This window comes from Salvelinus alpinus, chromosome 2, assembly GCF_045679555.1.
Source record: "Salvelinus alpinus chromosome 2, SLU_Salpinus.1, whole genome shotgun sequence".
In the NCBI taxonomy this organism is placed as follows: Eukaryota; Metazoa; Chordata; class Actinopteri; order Salmoniformes; family Salmonidae; genus Salvelinus; species Salvelinus alpinus.
Genome location: NC_092087.1, coordinates 34,502,986 through 34,522,130, shown reverse-complemented (window position 1 = coordinate 34,522,130; position 19,145 = coordinate 34,502,986). Strand labels below are relative to the sequence as shown.

Genomic DNA, 19,145 nt, shown 5'->3' with positions numbered 1-19,145 from the left:
GGTGTATTGAGGTTGATAAAGTGAAGTCTAGACTCGTACAGCATATGGTGTAGTTCTGTCTAGTGTTGTGTAGTGGTGTGGCCTTGCTCACCTCTCTCCTAGAGATGTCCATGAGAACAGCGAAGCTGGTCATGTGGTAACACTGGCAGCTGATGTGAGTGTTGTTCCTGAACACCACCTCACAGCCTTTGGCTGACCAGCCTCCGTTCCCCGCTCTGACAAACAAAAACAACAGTCAAACAATGCGATGACAGATTATTTGGTTTCAACCTAATCCTTTATATAACTTTTAAGTCTTTGTTTCTACAGCTCAAAGTTGAAATAGCTAGTGTGTGTGTGTGTGTGTGTGTGTGTGTGTGTGTGTGTGTGTGTGTGTAAAACTCACAGTATGGAGTGGTTCCAGAAGACACAGATGGGTTTGGAGCGCTCCTCGGTGGTGACCATGCGGAACTGCACAGTGATGGGTTTGTCCAGCATGTGCTGCAGCAGCTCCTCGTTGTCATGAACCGTGATGCTGACCACCGGGGAGTTGATGACCGGACGCTTAGGCACTCTGGTGGAAATCACACAAAACCACTAATTCATTCTTCAACAGGAACCTTGTTGCTGCTCTTCCTCCTCCTCATTAATAATTTTCTCCAATTCTAAATTGGCCCCTAACCCCTACACCAGGGCTGCCCAACCCTCTTCCTGGAGATCTACCATCCTGTGGGTTCAGTCCAACCCTCTTCCTGGAGATCTACCGTCCTGTGGGTTTTCAGTCCAACCCTCTTCCTGGAGATCTACCGTCCTGTGGGTTTTCAGTCCAACCCTCTTCCTGGAGATCTACCGTCCTGTGGGTTTTCAGTCCAACCCTCTTCCTGGAGATCTACCGTCCTGTGGGTTTTCAGTCCAACCCTCTTCCTGGAGATCTACCGTCCTGTGGGTTTTCAGTCCAACCCTCTTCCTGGAGATCTACCGTCCTGTGGGTTTTCAGTCCAACCCTCTTCCTGGAGATCTACCGTCCTGTGGGTTTTCAGTCCAACCCTCTTCCTGGAGATCTACCGTCCTGTGGGTTTTCAGTCCAACCCTCTTCCTGGAGATCTACCGTCCTGTGGGTTTTCAGTCCAACCCTAATTTAACACACCTGATTCTACTAATTAGCTGCTCAACAAGACCTTAACTAGCTGAATCAGATATGCTAAATTAGGATTGGACTGAAAACCTACAGGACATTAGATCTCCAGGAAGAAGGTTGGGCAGCCCTGCCCTGCACCCTCCATACTCCACTGGTGGCCGGAGGTATGGATCTGGACCCAAAAGGGGTCAATTACGTATCGCGAGTACCGACTACTATATTCTTTATGAACTCGGTCAGGCTTCGACCACTGGGATCATATAAACACACAAGACATGGAACAATGTGTCGAATTGCAAGAAATTGGCTTAAAAACTGCAAAATTTTCTCTCCGCTAACAAGAGGGCTGTGAACAGTTTGGGGTTGGCATGGATTGCGAGGTGGGGGTTTGTTACTACGACAATAAAATATCAATCTGGTCCTTTGTCACGTAGGCAATTTGTGTGACCAGACCTTATCAAATAGTACCTGCGTCCCCCTGCCTTAGACCTTTGTGTAGATATGAAAGGATCAGCAATATGGCAGAAATACCACCAGGGAAATGTAGACCCATGAACATTTTACTAGTATGTATCCAATTAAATCTATGTGAAGTATCTAGAGGTAGGAGGCAAGGGGTCAATATGGAATCAGGTCCCTGTCTCCCTCTGTCTCACCTGAGACTCCTCTTATCAGGGTCATAGCTCGCAGGCAGCAACGAGGCCAGGCTGTGGAAGATGATCACGCTAGCGATGGCCTCCTGCTCAGGGTCGTCAGGACCTCGATGTCGCCTGTTTCTGTTGGACGTGTGGTTTCTCACAGAGGATTCTGGGAAGGTGTCCAGGTGGCGGTGGCCCTTGGTCTCCATGGGCGGCTTGAAGACGGAGTCGGGGAGGGTGACGGCAGTCTCCTGGTCCTGAGGCCTCAGCCCTCTCAGAGACTGGTAGCGAGGGAGCTTGGCTCCGGCAAAGTTCATCTTCTGGAGGCGATCTATTGAGATGACTGTTGAGAACATCCAACACAGATAGGGTAGGTTAGACATCAGACAAACCACTAGAAAGAGATAGATGGCTAGATGTTCAGTTTGTGAATCCTACAACTTATGGAATAATATTTAACAAATATTCCAAGTGATAAAAAAAACAGTCTACATCGGGGCTCTCCAACCCTGTTCCTGGAGAGCTACCCTCCTGTAAGTTTTAACTCCAACCCTGTTCCTGGAGAGCTACCCTCCTGTAAGTTTTAACTCCAACCCTGTTCCTGGAGAGCTACCCTCCTGTAAGTTTTAACTCCAACCCTGTTCCTGGAGAGCTACCCTCCTGTAAGTTTTCGCTCCAAACCCAGCTGTAACTAACCTGATTCAGCTTATCAACCAGCTCTCCAGGAACAGGGTGGGAGAGCCCTGGTCTACATAAAATTGTGTATTTCTGTCCGACATAACATCTATACCTAGTGTAAAGCAAAGTAGACCACACTCACCTATGTGTGGTGTGACAATGGTGAAGGGGCTGAGGTAAGTCTTCCTCATGTTCTGTGCAAGGGTGTTGGCGTACTCCTCATACTGGTGCAGTAGGGCCGCCGTGCCCCCCTCCGTCTGCTGGATCAGCTCCCAGTGTGGCCGTGTGCCCGGGGACAGGATGGCACTGCCCACCTGCACCAGGTTCTGATGTTGGGAGGAGGGCAGAGGGTCAGAGAGACAGACTGGAATAGGGTGGTGGAGGCAAATGTGTTGTGTTCAGTTACCTACAGAGTTTATCCGAGATGCATGCTGTATTGTGTCATGTGCAGAGGAGGCTGTTGGGAGGAGCTATATGAGGACGGGCTCATTGTAATGGCTGGAAAGGAATTAATGGAATGGATTCAAACATTTGGTTTCCATATGTTTGATGTGGTTGAAGGCGTTCCATTTTTCCATTCCAGCAATTACAATGAGCATGTCCTCTTATAGCTCCTCCCACCAGCCTCCTCTGGTCATGTGGTGTTATGCTGTATTAACTGTGTTGCGCTGCCAGGTGTTGCCTTATGCGGCACTGCATGGTGGTGTGTTACACTCTGCAATATTGTGTTGTGCTGTGTAGTGTTGTGTGTTGTTGTGTTACCTCAGTGAAGTGGACGTCCTGGGTGGCGGTCAGGCTGAAGCCCTGCTGGTGGCTCTCGTACTGCAGTAGACTCTGGGTGAGGCGGTAGGCCACCTTCACATCACTGCCGTAGTACTCCACCGTGTGCAGCGTGGCGTTGGCCAACATGGCTGCCGTCTGCTGGACCCGCCCAGAGTCCAGGAGAGACGCGTTACGGGAAAGCTTTTCCGACTGGACAAGGGAGAGAGAGAACAGTCTTACAGCACCATTTTATATTGTATTTAATAAGTTGTGTATATGCAGGGCTCCCTTGTAAAAGTGACCTTGGTCTCAATGGTAACTAAAATAAATGTAAAACAAAAAGACCTAACTCTGCTATATTACAGCAATAAAATCAGTTCATCATTCAACTTAATAGCATAAATCATTGAAGTGAATGGATTCATATAAATGTGAGCTGATGAGGGGTAAATGAGTCTAGCTCTAGTGGAGCTGTATGAGGGGTAAATGAGTCTAGCGCTAGTGGAGCTGATGAGGGGTAAATGAGTCTAGCTCTAGTGAAGCTGATGAGGGGTAAATGAGTCTAGCGCTAGTGGAGCTGATGAGGGGTAAATGAGTCTAGCTCTAGTGGAGCTGTATGAGGGGTAAATTAGTCTAGCGCTAGTGGAGCTGTATGAGGGGTAAATGAGTCTAGCTCTAGTGGAGCTGTATGAGGGGTAAATGAGTCTAGCTCTAGTGAAGCTGATGAGGGGTAAATGAGTCTAGCTCTAGTGGAGCTGATGAGGGGTAAATGAGTCTAGCTCTAGTGGAGCTGTATGAGGGGTAAATGAGTCTAGCTCTAGTGGAGCTGTATGAGGGGTAAATGAGTCTAGCTCTAGTGGAGCTGATGAGGGGTAAATGAGTCTAGCGCTAGTGAAGGCTGTATGAGGGGTAAATGAGTCTAGCGCTAGTGGAGCTGTATGAGGAGTAAATGAGTTGCTCTAGTAGAGCTGATGAGGGGTAAATGAGTCTAGCGCTAGTGGAGCTGATGAGGGGTAAATGAGTCTAGCGCTAGTGGAGCTGATGAGGGGTAAATGAGTCTAGCGCTAGTGGAGCTGTATGAGGGGTAAATGAGTAGCTCTAGTGGAGCTGATGAGGGGTAAATGAGTCTAGCGCTAGTGGAGCTGTATGAGGAGTAAATGAGTAGCTCTAGTGGAGCTGATGAGGGGTAAATGAGTCTAGCGCTAGTGGAGCTGTATGAGGGGTAAATGAGTCTAGCGCTAGTGGAGCTGTATGAGGGGTAAATGAGTCTAGCTCTAGTGGAGCTGTATGAGGGGTAAATGAGTCTAGCGCTAGTGGAGCTGTATGAGGGGTAAATGAGTCTAGCTCTAGTGGAGCTGATGAGGGGTAAATGAGTCTAGCGCTAGTGAAGCTGTATGAGGGGTAAATGAGTCTAGCGCTAGTGAAGCTGTATGAGGGGTAAATGAGTCTAGCTCTAGTGGAGCTGATGAGGGGTAAATGAGTCTAGCTCTAGTGGAGCCAATGAGGGGTAAATTAGTCTAGCTCTAGTGGAGCTGATGAGGGTTAAATGAGTCTAGCGCTAGTGGAGCTGTATGAGGGGTAAATGAGTCTAGCTCTAGTGGAGCTGTATGAGGGGTAAATGAGTCTAGCTCTACTGGAGCTGTACACACCAGGGTCTTGAGTTTGGTGAAGGTGACAGAGGTACAGTTGAAGAGGTTGGGGGGCAGCCATCCCTTGTGTTCGTCACAGTGGCGAATAGCTGTGCCTGAGAGAGAAAGGGGAAATCTTCATAAAAGGAGAGGAACATGCTGGAAGGACCCGAGGCAAGTTTAAGTGCATAGTATAGTATATTCCATTATAGTATGGTAATTAGCTAAACTACTGAGATTCATCGTACCGATAGATCCCTTGGGACAGGGGACTGCTGCAGGGAGACCAAACTTAGTCCTGGGCCACCAGATCCCTGCCTCTATTGCCTGGGGACAACTGTCATAGATCACTGAGAGGGAAAGAGAGGGAGAGAAAGCGAGAGAGAGGAAAAGGGAGAGGGAGGGAGAAAGAGGAGAGAGAGCAGGAAAGCTGATAAAATGTATTGTCCAGGTGTAACTGTACACATGACATAGAATTTGCTTGGCACAAAAACACTTTAAAAGGCCATGTAATCACATTCATTTACTAAATCAGTGAACTAAATGAATCAGACTGGACTACAGATACATTTCTGAAGCATGTGACATTTGGTATTTCTTTACTGTCATGTGACGCATGTTAATGCTGACCTTCGCAGCCGTTGGGCGACACCTCAGCGAAGGGGTTGTCACAGTGGTCACACTGGCGCCCGATGACCCCTGGCTTACACTGGCACTGCCCGCTCTCCCTCTCACACGCCCGTGAGAAGGAGCCCACTGGGTAACACTCACATAGCAGACACACCTCGCTGCCCTCTGGACAGTAGTGGTTATCCTGAGAGCAGGGAGAGAGGGGTAGAGAGAGAGATAGAGGGGGAGGGAGAAGAAAAGGAAGGGAGGAAGTAAAAAATAATACCAGCCCACAGTGCAGTTTCACCCATCACCCCTGTCCACTTAAAACATCCTGCCATTGAGACTCAGTAGTCAGCTGGCTCACCTTGCAGCGGCACTCCCCGCTTGTCTTGTTGCAGTCGGCATCGAAGCCCTTATCTGTCTGACAATCACAGGGACCACAGGTCTTATGTCCCCACCAACCCCTGGGACACGGCAGGTCAGTCCTGAGGAGGGCCACACATAGTCAGAAACACAACAGACACACAGATATATTCTTATAGTGTTCTTTATAGTGATATGGACCCAAACAACATAGTGATATGATCTGTGTATAGCAAAGATTAAGATGTTTTACTAACTTCTTCTCGCAATACTGGCCAAAGTAGTTGCTGGGACAGTCACAGGTGTAGCCATGGGAGGAGCTAACCTTCCTGGTGCAAGCTGATTGGTGCTCGCAAGGGTTTAGCGCACATACGTCTGTGCAGTTATCGCCATAGTAACCTGGCAGGTAAACAACACAATAGGAATTCATAAGTTATGTCTGGGCGGGATCAACGTAAGACTATATGGTCGTATAATAAATCTAATGATGATGAAGATAACACTGATGATGGTTGGCAGACTGACCGGTGAGGCAGGTGCAGGAGTGGCTGTCCCAGTCATCACTGCAGTAGCTGTTGGAGGGGCAGGTGTTAGAGACACAGGGGTCTGGTACGCTGCAGCCCTGCTCCATGTTCACCCTCCTGGCCTGAGACATGCTGAGAGACACCGAGCTGGAAGAGGTCTCCCCCACACGCAGACCCTGAGGAACACACACACCAGGGAGAACGCACTCAGACACATGGACAGACAACACAGTACGTGTGTGTCGTCTGTGTGTGCGTGCGTGACAAGAGGTTAACGAACCTGCACACAGCCGCGGAAGCCATGCTGTATTTTCCCATCAGCCCCAGTGATGCCCCCGACACTCAGAGTCTTGACCTTCGCCCCCTTCAGTTTAGTATCCACTTCCATGCTGGCCTGGATTGGTAGATCAGATCACAAACAGATACAGTTTTTCTTTATTTTTTACTATTGTCTACATTGTAGAATAATAGTGAAGACATCAAAACTATGAAATAACACATATGGAATCATGTAGTAACCAAAAAAGTGTTAAACAAATAAAAACATTTTATATTTGAGATTCTTCAAAGTAGACACCCTTTGCTTTGATGACAGCTTTGCACACTCTTGGCATTCTCTCAACCAGCTTCATGAGGTAGTCACCTGGAATGCATTTCAATTAACAGGCGTGCCTTGCTAAAAGTTAATTTGTGGAATTTCTTTCCTTCTTAATGTGTTTGAGCCAATCAGTTGTGTTGTGACATGGTAGGGGTGGTATACAGAAGATAGCCCTATTTTGGAAAAGACCAAGTCCATATTATGGCAAGAACAGCAAAGAGAAACAACAGTCCATCATTACTTTAAGACATGAAGGTCAGTCAATCTGGAAAATGTCATGAATTTTGAAAGTTTCTACCAGTGCAGTCACAAAAACCATCAAGCGCTATGATGAAACTGGCTCTCATGAGGACCGCCACAGAAAAGGAAGACCCAGATTTACCTCTGCTGCAGAGGATAAGTTCATTAGAGTTACCAGCCTCAGAAATCAGCAATTAACTACACCTCAGATTGCAGCCCCAAATAAATGAGTTCAAGTAACAGACATCTCAACATCAACTGTTCAGAGGAGACTGCGTGAATCAGGCCTGCATGGTCAAATTGCTGCAAAGAAACCACTACTAAAGGACACCAATATGAGGAAGAGACTTGCTTGGGCCAAGAAACACAAGCAATGGACATTAGATCAGTGGAAATCTGTCCTTTGAGACAGAAAAAATTGAGATTTTTGGTTCCAACCGCCGTGTCTTTGTGAGACGTAGAGTAGGTGAACGGATAATCTCTGCATGTGTGGTTCCCACCGTGAAGCATGGAGGAGGTGGTGTAATGGTGTGGGGGTGCTTTGCTGGTGACACTGTCAACAATTTATTTAGAATTCAAGGCACACTTAACCAGCACGGCTACCACAGCATTCTGCAGCGATACGCCATCCCATCTGGTTTGCACTTAGTGGGACTATCATTTTTTTTTCAACAGGACAATGACCCAAAACACACATCCATGCTGTGTAAGTCCTATTTGACCAAGAAGGAGAGTGATGAGTGCTGCATCAGATGACCTGGCCTCCACAATCACCCAACCTCAACCAAATTGAGATGGTTTGGGATGAATTGAACCGGAGAGTTCAAGGAAAAGCAGCCAACAAGTGCTCAGAGTATGTGGGAACAAGGCTATTGGAATAGCATTCCTCATGAAGCTGGTTGAGAGAATGTCAAGAGTGTACAAAGCTGTCAACAAGGCAAAGGGTGGCTACTTTGAAGAATCTAAAATCAAAAATATATTTTTGGGTTACTACATGATTCAATGTGTTATTTCATCGTTTTGATGTCTTCACTATTATTCTACAATGAAGAAAATAATAAAAAATAAAGCACAACCCTTGAATGAGTAGGTGTGTCCAAACTTTTGACTGGTACTGTACCTATTTAAATGTAATTAAAATTCCAAACCTACAGTCTGTCTTCTAACAGTGTCTCACCGTGTAGAGGCCATGGTCAAAGGAGAGCACAGCCTTGTGGCGAAACTCGCCGCCCGGGATATCTTTCAGCTCCATCTGCACATGGTGCCAGTCTCCGTCATTCACTGTCACCTCCTCTACCTGGGACAGGGTGGAGTCCTCGCCCCTCTGCAGGCCCATCACCACACTGCCACCGCGCAGCTAGGGGAGGGAGAGAGAGAGGGGGTCGGGAGAGGATAGGATAGAGAGATATATGGGAGAGGATGGAATGGAATGAGAGAGGTGGGGCAAAGGATGGGAGAGAGGGGGACGTGAAGAGAGGTGAGGGAGGGCAGGAGAGAGAGAAAGACCTTTAGCATGCAAACATCACATGCTCACAGACAGAGAGCTTTTCTTCTCAGCATCCATATCAGATCATCTATGGTAATACAGTAGCTAAGAAAATAGCCCTGTTTTTTTTATTTTAAATGTACCAACTTTAAAATAGTTGCTGGACTGTTATACAACTTCAAAAAAAGCACCTGTCTAGACAAACAACAGCTGCTTTCTGAAAGGCCTGGGTATGGCAGCTCTCAGATCTCGGGATGAGGCGTTTGTTAGTTGGCAGGCTTCATCTCACATCTCATCAAATATTTAAAGTCATGCTGCTGCCCAGACAGCCAACAGGTGGAGCTTTACATCAACTAACCCACAGTCACTCTGTGTGAGCTGTTGGAATCATGCTGGAGTTACATGCTACAATGCACTAATCTATTCCAACACCATACTGAGGGGGAAAACACATGCATAATCTGATACAAAATGAGTGAAAGGAATTCCTATCAAAACTATTGGCTATGTTTGGCTATGTCTTTGCTTCAGATTGGATGAAATCCTGTATAATATGTATTATACTGTACGTAATGACATATGAAATGGCCTACAGTAAACACCTTTGCACCTGTGAGGTGTATTTGTAGTGCTGTTCTGTATTGTTGGGTAATGCTATTGAAGGTGTGTGCATATGCCAGATTGAGGAGGGCTGTACAGTATATTGTGATATGGCAGACCAGGCCTCTGCTGGCGTAAGACACTATAGGGTAGTAATAATAAAAATAATAATAAATAGAAAATACATTTATATAGTGCTTTTCAAAGGACTTAAAAGATGCTTTACAGTTGTAGAAATGAAAAACAAGAAACACAAATCTAAACAAAACAATGCCAGGCAAAACAGAAAGAAGACAAAACAAAGTTGAGAGTAGGGCTTAAGGAAGGTGTGATGTGTGGTTGTGGTTGTGAGGAGGGTGTGTGGGTATGACTGTGTATGGCGAGACTATTAGATGTGTTTTCTCTGTACCTGTAGGGTGAGGTTGTGTGGGGTGAGAGTGTGTTTTCTCTGTACCTGTAGGGTGAGGTTGTGTGGGGTGAGAGTGTGTTTTCTCTGTACCTGTAGAGTGAGGTTGTGTGGAGTGAGAGTGTGTTTTCTCTGTACCTGTAGGGTGAGGTTGTGTGGGGTGAGAGTGTGTTTTCTCTGTACCTGTAGGGTGAGGTTGTGTGGGGTGAGAGTGTGTTTTCTCTGTACCTGTAGAGTGAGGTTGTGTGGGGTGAGAGTGTGTTTTCTCTGTACCTGTAGAGTGAGGTTGTGTGGGGTGAGTGTGTTTTCTCTGTACCTGTAGGGTGAGGTTGTGTGGGGTGAGAGTGTGTTTTCTCTGTACCTGTAGAGTGAGGTTGTGTGGGGTGAGAGTGTGTTTTCTCTGTACCTGTAGGGTGAGGTTGTGTGGGGTGAGAGTGTGTTTTCTCTGTACCTGTAGGGTGAGGTTGTGTGGGGTGAGAGTGTGTTTTCTCTGTACCTGTAGGGTGAGGTTGTGGTGCTGTCCGGCGGTGAGGTGCAGCAGGGTGGCACTAGGCTGGCGCGTGCGAAACATAAGCTCCACGTGCCACGGCACAGTGACCACCGCCACCAGGTTAGTCCACTGCAAAAGGCTGTTACCCAGGAAACGCTGCGGGTTGGCCATCACTGCAACACAGGGAGGCAGATAGAGAGAGGGGGGTGAGGGAAGCAGATAGAGAGAGGGGGGTGAGGGAAGCAGATAGAGAGAGGGGGTAATCAGATAGAGGGGGTGAGGGAGGCAGAGGGGGGGTGAGGGCGGCAGATAGAGAGGGAGAGAGGAAAGTGAGGAGAGAGAGAGGGAAGGGGGAGAACAAGAGAGAATGAGAAAGAGATAAATTGAGAGAGAGCGAGAGCGAGAATGAGGAAATGGCTGCTATTCAAAAGTAGGTGACATGTGACAGTGAGTCATTACCACTCTCACAGTAATATGTTCTGTGATCAAGTCTGAACAACCCAGCTCCAGTTACTGGTAGGGAGAGTATACACAATCTATGATTACCACAGAAAACAAAGATGAGGGGTACAAAGCCAGCAGTGCTACACGTTACACCTAACCTTACGAAAAAACTAATTAAGACGTCAATGGAATGAAAACCTTGGCACTCGCTGTATGGGAATAAAATAGTATGTGTGGCAATTTGAAACTAGATACCCCTGAATAAATCCTGTTCATATACAGAGCTAAATACCAGAGAAGATTCAACATGCCCCCTACCCCTATTCACTAGTACTTGTGATGAGTGTTGGCTAGACAACGCTCAGGGGTGGGGTGTGTGTTCAGTTGTATGTGTCTGTGTATTTGACATGCAGTCTGAAGACAGCCATTCTGGCAGACAGGCACTAGTGTCACTTTTAGCTGGGTGTTAGACATGTTTTTTCTCTCTCATTACACAGCGGCAGAGATGCAAAACACGGCCGTCCATAATTAATGACACAAATCAAGCCTGGCATTGGCACTAGAAAGAGCGAGTGAGGGAGAGAGGGAGAAAGAGAGAAACAGAGGACCCAGGGGATAGTGGTTGTGGTGCAGTCTGGCACTAGAAAGAGCGAGTGAGGGAGAGAGGGAGAAAGAGAGAAACAGAGGACCCAGGGGAGAGAGGGAGAGAGGGAGAAACAGAGGACCCAGGGGATAGTGGTTGTGGTGCAGTCTGGCACTAGAAAGAGCGAGTGAGGGAGAGAGGGAGAGAGGGAGAAACAGAGGACCCAGGGGATAGTGGTTGTGGTGCAGTCTGGCACTAGAAAGAGCGAGTGAGGGAGAGAGGGAGAGAGGGAGAGAGGGAGAAACAGAGGACCCAGGGGAGAGAGGGAGAAACAGAGGACCCAGGGGAGAGAGGGAGAGAGGGAGAAACAGAGGACCCAGGGGATAGTGGGAGAGAGGGAGAAACAGAGGACCCAGGGGAGAGAGGGAGAGGGAGAAACAGAGGACCCAGGGGAGAGAGGGAGAGGGAGAAACAGAGGACCCAGGGGATAGTGGTTGTGGTGCAGTCTGGCACTGGTCTAAAGCTACAAAAAGATTGTAAACAGAATCTCATGAAAAGAGGTTGATACACTGAGTGTACAAAACATTAACAACACCTTCCTAATATTGAGTTGCACCCCCACTTTTGCCCTCAGAACAGCCTCAATTTGACGGGGCATGGACTCTACAAGGTGTCGAAAGCGTTCCACAGGGATGCCGGCACATGGTGACTCCAATGCTTTCCACTGTTGTCAGCGTTTCAGTTCTTGACACAAACCGGTGCGCCTGGCACCTACTACCATACCCCGTTCAAAGGCACTTAAATCTTTTGTCTTGCCATTTCACCCTCTGAATGGCACACATACACAATCCAGGTCTCAAATGTCTCAAGGCTTAAAACAATCCTTGTTAAACCTGTCTCCACCCCCTTCATCTACACTGACTGAAGTGGATTTAACAGTTGACATCAATAAGGAATCATAGTTTACAGTTGGATTCTCCTGGTCAGTCTACGTCATGGTAAGAGCAGGTGTTTATAATGTTTTGTACACTCAGTTTCTATTATTTGCAGTGTGTTTGGTCTAAACAGGGTCCATATAAAAAGGTAGGCATGCTCATGGGATTGACAATGAAAGTATTTGTTTTCCCCATACCCTTGTCCACCCAGAGTCAGTGGTGAACATCAGAAAGGAAGTGAGATGCTGGGGATTTTCTCCATGGTTACTAGCTGCTCTGACCTCTCTAACCCCTAATGGCCAATCCTATGACATACTGGAAGTTTAACAGCAATATTTTGATAGTGACCTTTGTAGTGGCGTGGCATAGTTAATGTTCTTGGTAGAACATGAATGTTCATGCCATCGACACCCACTATCTAGATTAAAGATCAGCAGCACGGTACTAGACTACATTCTGTTTTCCTTTTTCCCTTCCGCTCTCCCTCTCTTCTTGAAATGAAGGAGTCACGTGGGTTCATCTGCTTCAGTGAGAGAGGGAGAGGAACCCTTTCCCCATCCCCCATTCATTATCCATCCTCTCAGTCTCCCCTTAACTATGAGAAAGAAGTGGTCCTTTATCACTGGATTTGACTAAAACAGGGATGCTTTTGTGTAATTCACCATTTATTGAGTAGTATCCCTTTTTTTCTTCTCTCTCGTGATCTCCCTCTTATGGGGCCTTTTTCCCTCTCCCCCTCCCATCTCCATCCCTCTTCTAGCCGTCCCAGCTCGTAAACCAGCAAGTCAAACAACTGCAGAGCACAGAGGAGCTGAGAAGAGAAATGGACACTAGTAATGCTCTAACAAACACAACTCTCTCAAACTGAGAAACAAAATACTTTACCTTAAACATGTCCAAGGTGTTATTCAAGAGAACATGTTTAAACATATAGCTCTATTAAATGTGACATGATCCCTCATGACAGATTCATAAAAGCTTATGGGATATCACATCGCATCTGTCATACTGTATACACATATGGGACCCTCACAAACCTTTGTGAAATGTCTGGCATAAAACAGCAATGCTCAGTATTAGTGTTTATTATGATCTCCAATTAGCTGCTGCAGAGGCGCCGGCTACTCTTCCTGGGTCCAAACAGGAATCAACATAAATAAAATACAGTGTTCAATAGGTAACCTTATGCTTATGAAACCATCATGTCAGCAAATAAATGATGACTGGCTTTCTCTGTGCCAGGAAAGAGTCGATTCTAAAATGATGAGGAAATATTTCAACACTCTGCTGATTGAAGAGCCTACTTCAGTTATTTACAGCCCTGCCAATTCCCTCTACGCATCACCCTGAGCAATCTCCTCTGCATGGTGTCTATGCAAATGTTTCCGCACTACATTTACACTGTACACTCAAAAAGGCATGTTTCAAAATGATAAGAAAATACAATATAGCAGATGCTCTTTTAACACCGAAACACTAAGAAGCAAATGAAATGGCCAGTGTCACTGTAACCACCTGGTTGTGGAGTTATGGTACAGTCCATCAACTACAAAGACACTAGTTAAGTGTAGGTCAGGCGAGCTGGGGGATGTTGTCTGTCTGATGGGTCACTTAGTAGTCTACTCCTAATGCACGCCTGTAAAGTCCTTGTACCTCTTTACTAAAAGGGCCTATAATGGTAGGTCACGGGGCCAACAAAACCTGGTTAGCTTTGAGCTCATGTTTTAACCATTTGAGGAAGCTTTACAACCTCCGGCAATGCCGTTACTTCACTTACCCTTCTCGCAGTTCCGGCCTCCAAATCCTAGGGGGCAGTCACAGCTGAAGGAGCCCCACATGTTGACGCAGGTCCCTCCATTCAAACACGGGTTGTTGTTGCAGAAGTGCCTTTTAGCAGAGCATCCTGGGAAGTTAAAGACATCTGAGGAATAGTTCAAGCCAACCTCATTATGCTAAGAGGTAATAAATTATTCATACTTCAGGTAAAACTTAAGGTACATTCACTTCCAACTCAGCTCATAGCGCTCAACTAAGACAGTAGGGAAGGGTGGATGCTATAAAACAGGCACAGAATGGTTCAGTCAAATAGCAATGTGCAAGGTTGCTAACCTGGTAGAGTGCCGTTGTTAGCGATGAAGCTAGCCATGTCGACGTGGCGGTTGTCGATCCTCAGGTCCTTCATGCAGCCCACAAACTGGCGGTTCTGGATGGGGAAGTCCTCAGGCAGTTTGGGCACGCCCCCTAGGAGTAGAGGACCAGTCAGATCCAGAGATCTACAGCAGAAAGACAGGACAGAGTCAGGCACATTTAGAATCTGTCACTCAGCTCTACTTCTATACCGCAACACATTATATAAACACTGAGGTCTGCTTCTATACCGCAACACATTATATAAACACTGAGGTCTGCTTCTATACCACAACACATTATATAAACACTGAGGCCTGCTTCTATACCACAACATATCATTAAAAGCACTGAGCTCTGCTTCTATACCACAACATATCATTAAAAGCACTGAGCACTGCTTCTATACCACAACATATCATTAAAAGCACTGAGCTCTGCTTCTATACCACAACATATCATTAACACTTAGCTCTGCTTCTAGTAGCTTGGCTTCTATACCAAAACACATCAACACACTGGAACAGCGTTTATGAAATATTTATCAGACACATTTTGCAGCTTGTTTTTTTCCAGGGATAACAGATACACCCCACTGAACTAAAATATGTTTACGATGGTTTACAAGCTGGACGTGACAGACTTTATTTAAAAAATGTATAATCTGTACCATCATGAGAGCCCTGTTTTGCTCAGCCAATTGGGATTTCTCTTTTGCTCTTGGCATCACGACAATAGTACACTAGATCAAGAGTAAGTTCAGCTTGTGGCAAAATTTTTGAAAACTGAATTCATGGCTTCAAAAGGCTTTTACTCAACTACTATAACTGCAACTGTTGGCAAATAACAGTACACAGTGAAATACCAGTAAGACCCTCCCATTCCCTTACTTTTTAGATCCTGATTGGCTGCCCTGGGCAGAGCAGGTGTAGTTCCCGATTACATGACCAAATCGCAGTGCCACTGAGGTGTCACAGTTGTCCACGGTTACTACGACGACCTTCTGGTCAGAGGGACCCTGGGGCATGCTGGCCTGGTTTAGGATTGGCTGTGAGGAGAGAAGGAGTTGTTGAGTTTGGCTCCAGTGTTATGGTGAGAGCACCTACAGCAGATGGGTGGAGGGAGCGGGAAGTCACCTGACAAACTACTGTAAATAGCAACACATGGTGATAGGAGTTTCTAAATAGTACAGCATTTATAAGTTATGCTATTCCTTCCTAAATGGGCAATACTGTATGTGTTTGGGAAGAACGTGGACATACATACAGTATGTAGTGTTTGGTTATGGATGGCTAGATAGATTGAGAGGGACAAGAAAGCACACATTAGGCTATAATGAGCCTTCTGGGACTGTTCAGAGGATTCTTTGAAAATAAAAATCACAGGTGTATCTCAAGGACTGCTTGATGCTAAAACTATGCTGAGACTCTAGGTTTCTTCTTCAAGTTACAAAAGGCAGGTAAATGTGTGGAAGTTTATTTTTGTCTCAGAATATCCAATTTATTGTTTGTGTGTGTCACTGTCAAGCATTTTTGGTTGCTCAGCACATAAATAGATTGCTTGTCTGTCTGAAGGTAGCGTGAAGTTGTGCCACACATCTCAGTATATAAGTGTGATCATAACCAATCCTGTCTAACAATGTGTAAAAAACTCAGTAATCACACGTATTTTTCAAATGCAAAATACTAAGTGTAAAAACTAGCATTAAAAATAAAAAACACTCACCATCTACTTTGTCATTGAAACGCTCACCCTAGAGAAGTATTCTCTCAAGTCAAGTACTTCAATTAAAAACAAAAGACTTCAAACAATCTAAGAAGCTTTAACAACCCTAATGAAAAGTTTGAATCAATTCTGAAGAGAAAAGTCAGCCACCAGCTATTATATTCAGCCCTACAGTATTCTGGAACATCACCCCAATTTATCTCAATGTTTTCAGTGCTTCAATAATTTAAAGCCAAACACCCACAGTTTAAGTCAGAGGCTGACACATAACCAACAGCACACACATGGCGGAAAAGCCCTGCTCAACAGCACACACATGGCAGAAAAGCCCTGCTCAACAGCACACACATGGCAGAAAAGCCCTGCTCAACAGCACACACATGGCAGAAAAGCCCTGCTCAACAGCACACACATAGCAGAAAAGCCCTGCTCAACAGCACACACATGGCAGAAAAGCCCTGCTCAACAGCACACACACGGCAGAAAAGCCCTGCTCAACAGCACACACACGGCAGAAAAGCCCTGCTCAACAGCACACACACGGCAGAAAAGCCCTGCTCAACAGCACACACACGGCAGAAAAGCCCTGCTCAACAGCACACACACGGCGGAAAAGCCCTGCTCAACAGCACAGTGACGGTCTTCTTCAGCACAAAGGATCTCTTTCATTGTGTGAGGAATCAATGGAGGGAGAAACAAGAGAAGGAGGGGCGGAGAGGGGTAGAATAACGATCCCGTCAATAAAGGTCACAACCTCTTTTCAAACACAAGCGTTTCCCGAGGTCACACAGAGCTCATATTGACCGTCAGCCTGGTTAGAGCTTGTGTCAGCAGTGGCTAGCAGCACTGTAATGAGAAGGGTAACCACCACTGACCACCATCCCACTGTTGACTGACCAGGCCTGGGCACTGAGCTATGGACAGAGCATATAGGAATAGTCTCCATGTGCAGTGTGGTCTTGTGCTGAGCCATGTCGATTATTTTTTGTTTTTTAAACAACTAATTGACCAACATCGGTTCAATTATTTGAATTCCATTACGTTCATTTTTTTCTGTGAGCTCAAAGCGCAGTTCTTTAGAGAGAAATCAGATCAAGCCCGAACTGTGCGATGTAGATTGGAGTTGTAGATTCCAACAGGCCAATATTCTACATAGTTTAGTGCAGAAAACGTTGTAATTAACTACAATGACCATAACCTGCTGCGTCGCCAACTTGTCCGGTCTGTGTGGAGCAGACACAGAGGGAAAGAAGAGATGGAAGAATGCGCGATCGAGATGGTATGCCTTATTGACTATGAAAAACTATTAAAATAGTGATTTTGTCAGACAGCATAGGCAGCAGCTCTATAGAGATGAGATGATAACTTGGAATGAAATAGCCAAATAAAGTCATCAACTAAAATATTTTATTTAAGTAATGTGAATAAAAGATAATCAATGATAAGCAGTAATGGACAGTCACTACCATCATGGGACTTTTAATTGTTTTATTCTGTGTTGTTACAGCATTCAACCCACATTTAAATTTTAAAGAAAATAATCTAAACCAAAATTGAACTGACCTCAAATAGCACTAATCGCTCAGTAGCGTGGGCTACTGCGTGGGCTACTGAGCGAATAGTGTTGCTCTCTCCTGGGTGGCCTGATTGTTGAGAGCTGAGGAATACATGTGATTTTGGGGGGAGTGTTGTGATTTTTTTTTTTAAATGGTATCTTCTTAACAAAAATATAATTAGCTAATTTTATTCATAGCATAAGATTATCATAAATTACACTTGTGATTTGTCTACATATTCCTGCAGAGCCATAATAACTGTCTGAGCCCTTTAATCAAATGGGGCTAAGAATACAGACCAGACAAATGGAGTATAGGTGGACCTTACACACACTGCTGGCATAACACATCTAGACAGCTGTAATATTGTAGGTCATGACAGAGCCCCATCCCTTTTCCTAGGAGCACTGCAGACAGAGGCACTGCCACATCTCCCTCACATGGTTCTCATTCCAACCCTGTATCCTATCCAGTGAGTAGATTAGATTATATCTGTGCTTGCAGCATGCTATTAATACAGCTGTCCCATTGAGGGTCTGTCTTTGAGGAGCTGAATACTAGAGGAGCTCATTGTGGGTCTTGTGATCACGCTTGGCTGCGTCTGAGAGGATGGAGACTTAATTACATTGTTCCACTGCACTGATCAAATATTAGCCCTCCTCTTTAAACACCTCATCTGTCTCCCATTAGGCATTATTATCGTATCTAATAACTGGCAAATAGGATTATTTGCTTTGCTGATTTGAGTCTGAAATATGTGCAGATGGATTTCATTATTCACAACACACCGGCTACCAGAAAGGTAGAAAGAACCTCTAAACCTGTTGACCAAAATGTCTTCATCCTTTAGTTGACCCCTTGTGAGGCAATGGGAAACTAATTTGTTGGGACAAACAAACCTGCAGTGTGAGATGGTCTGTTAGAATGGTCACAAACCAAATCACCCGACACGCTCTTTTCCACGGTTCCCCTCAGTTGAGAAAGGTCCGGAACAGACTGGTCCAAATTCTCTGGTTCGTTCACTGACCTACGCATTGGGCCATCGCTCCCAGCAGCAATCATCAGTCATGGCTGTTGACTCTGCTATAATGACTCTCTGCTAATGTCTGTCAGCCGCTCAGTCTGCTACACAAAGCCCCGGCCTGTCAGAGCTGATTGGAGAGCATATTTACTCAGGACTACATAAAAACACCGTTCCCCTCATTACAGCGGGGTGACAGGGAAACATGGGAATATGAGTTCATTGTTATCCACGATGACAGGAGGAGCATGGGAGCAAACAACAGTAATATTAGGTCTGACTGGAAACACCATAGCAACCAGAGAGGTTAGCCCTGAAGCGCAGTGTCCCGCTCAAAGCCCAAGTCAAAACCTCTCTCGCCTTTCTTTTCCTCCTTTTGCTCCTCTCCCGCCCTGTTTTTCTCTCCTTGCTGGTGAACAGAGAGTGGGGCACCTTCCCCAGGGCCGCATCATTCACTGCCTATGGTCCCTTTGGATGCCGAGTCCAGCACAAAAGCAGTGGTCATTGCCATTCTCCACACTCCCCCTCTCCCCTGAAAGGCACATTTCAATCTAAAATGCCCCCACCTCATCCCCCCCCCCCCCCATGGACAGGGACAGGCCGGGGTGAGCC

General features: G+C 46.0%; 1 protein-coding gene across 4 annotated transcripts in view; it reads right to left on the bottom strand.

Annotated features, from left to right (window-relative positions):
* The window catches only part of celsr2 (cadherin, EGF LAG seven-pass G-type receptor 2), a 76,581-nt gene that overhangs the window by 7,638 nt on the left and 49,798 nt on the right, over nucleotides 1–19,145 (bottom strand). For all 4 annotated transcript variants that reach the window (XM_071375358.1, XM_071375366.1, XM_071375375.1 and 1 more), the window contains exons 6-22: nucleotides 15,122–15,279; nucleotides 14,214–14,377; nucleotides 13,882–14,007; nucleotides 10,149–10,315; nucleotides 8,338–8,517; nucleotides 6,603–6,716; nucleotides 6,324–6,498; nucleotides 6,056–6,197; nucleotides 5,800–5,920; nucleotides 5,454–5,637; nucleotides 5,072–5,173; nucleotides 4,845–4,939; nucleotides 3,196–3,405; nucleotides 2,576–2,759; nucleotides 1,774–2,098; nucleotides 386–553; nucleotides 92–215 (exon numbers count right to left, since the gene is read on the bottom strand). In XM_071375358.1, coding sequence (XP_071231459.1) covers nucleotides 92–215; nucleotides 386–553; nucleotides 1,774–2,098; nucleotides 2,576–2,759; nucleotides 3,196–3,405; nucleotides 4,845–4,939; nucleotides 5,072–5,173; nucleotides 5,454–5,637; nucleotides 5,800–5,920; nucleotides 6,056–6,197; nucleotides 6,324–6,498; nucleotides 6,603–6,716; nucleotides 8,338–8,517; nucleotides 10,149–10,315; nucleotides 13,882–14,007; nucleotides 14,214–14,377; nucleotides 15,122–15,279 — 2,739 coding nt within the window. The remainder of the gene's footprint in view (nucleotides 1–91; nucleotides 216–385; nucleotides 554–1,773; nucleotides 2,099–2,575; nucleotides 2,760–3,195; nucleotides 3,406–4,844; nucleotides 4,940–5,071; nucleotides 5,174–5,453; nucleotides 5,638–5,799; nucleotides 5,921–6,055; nucleotides 6,198–6,323; nucleotides 6,499–6,602; nucleotides 6,717–8,337; nucleotides 8,518–10,148; nucleotides 10,316–13,881; nucleotides 14,008–14,213; nucleotides 14,378–15,121; nucleotides 15,280–19,145) is intronic.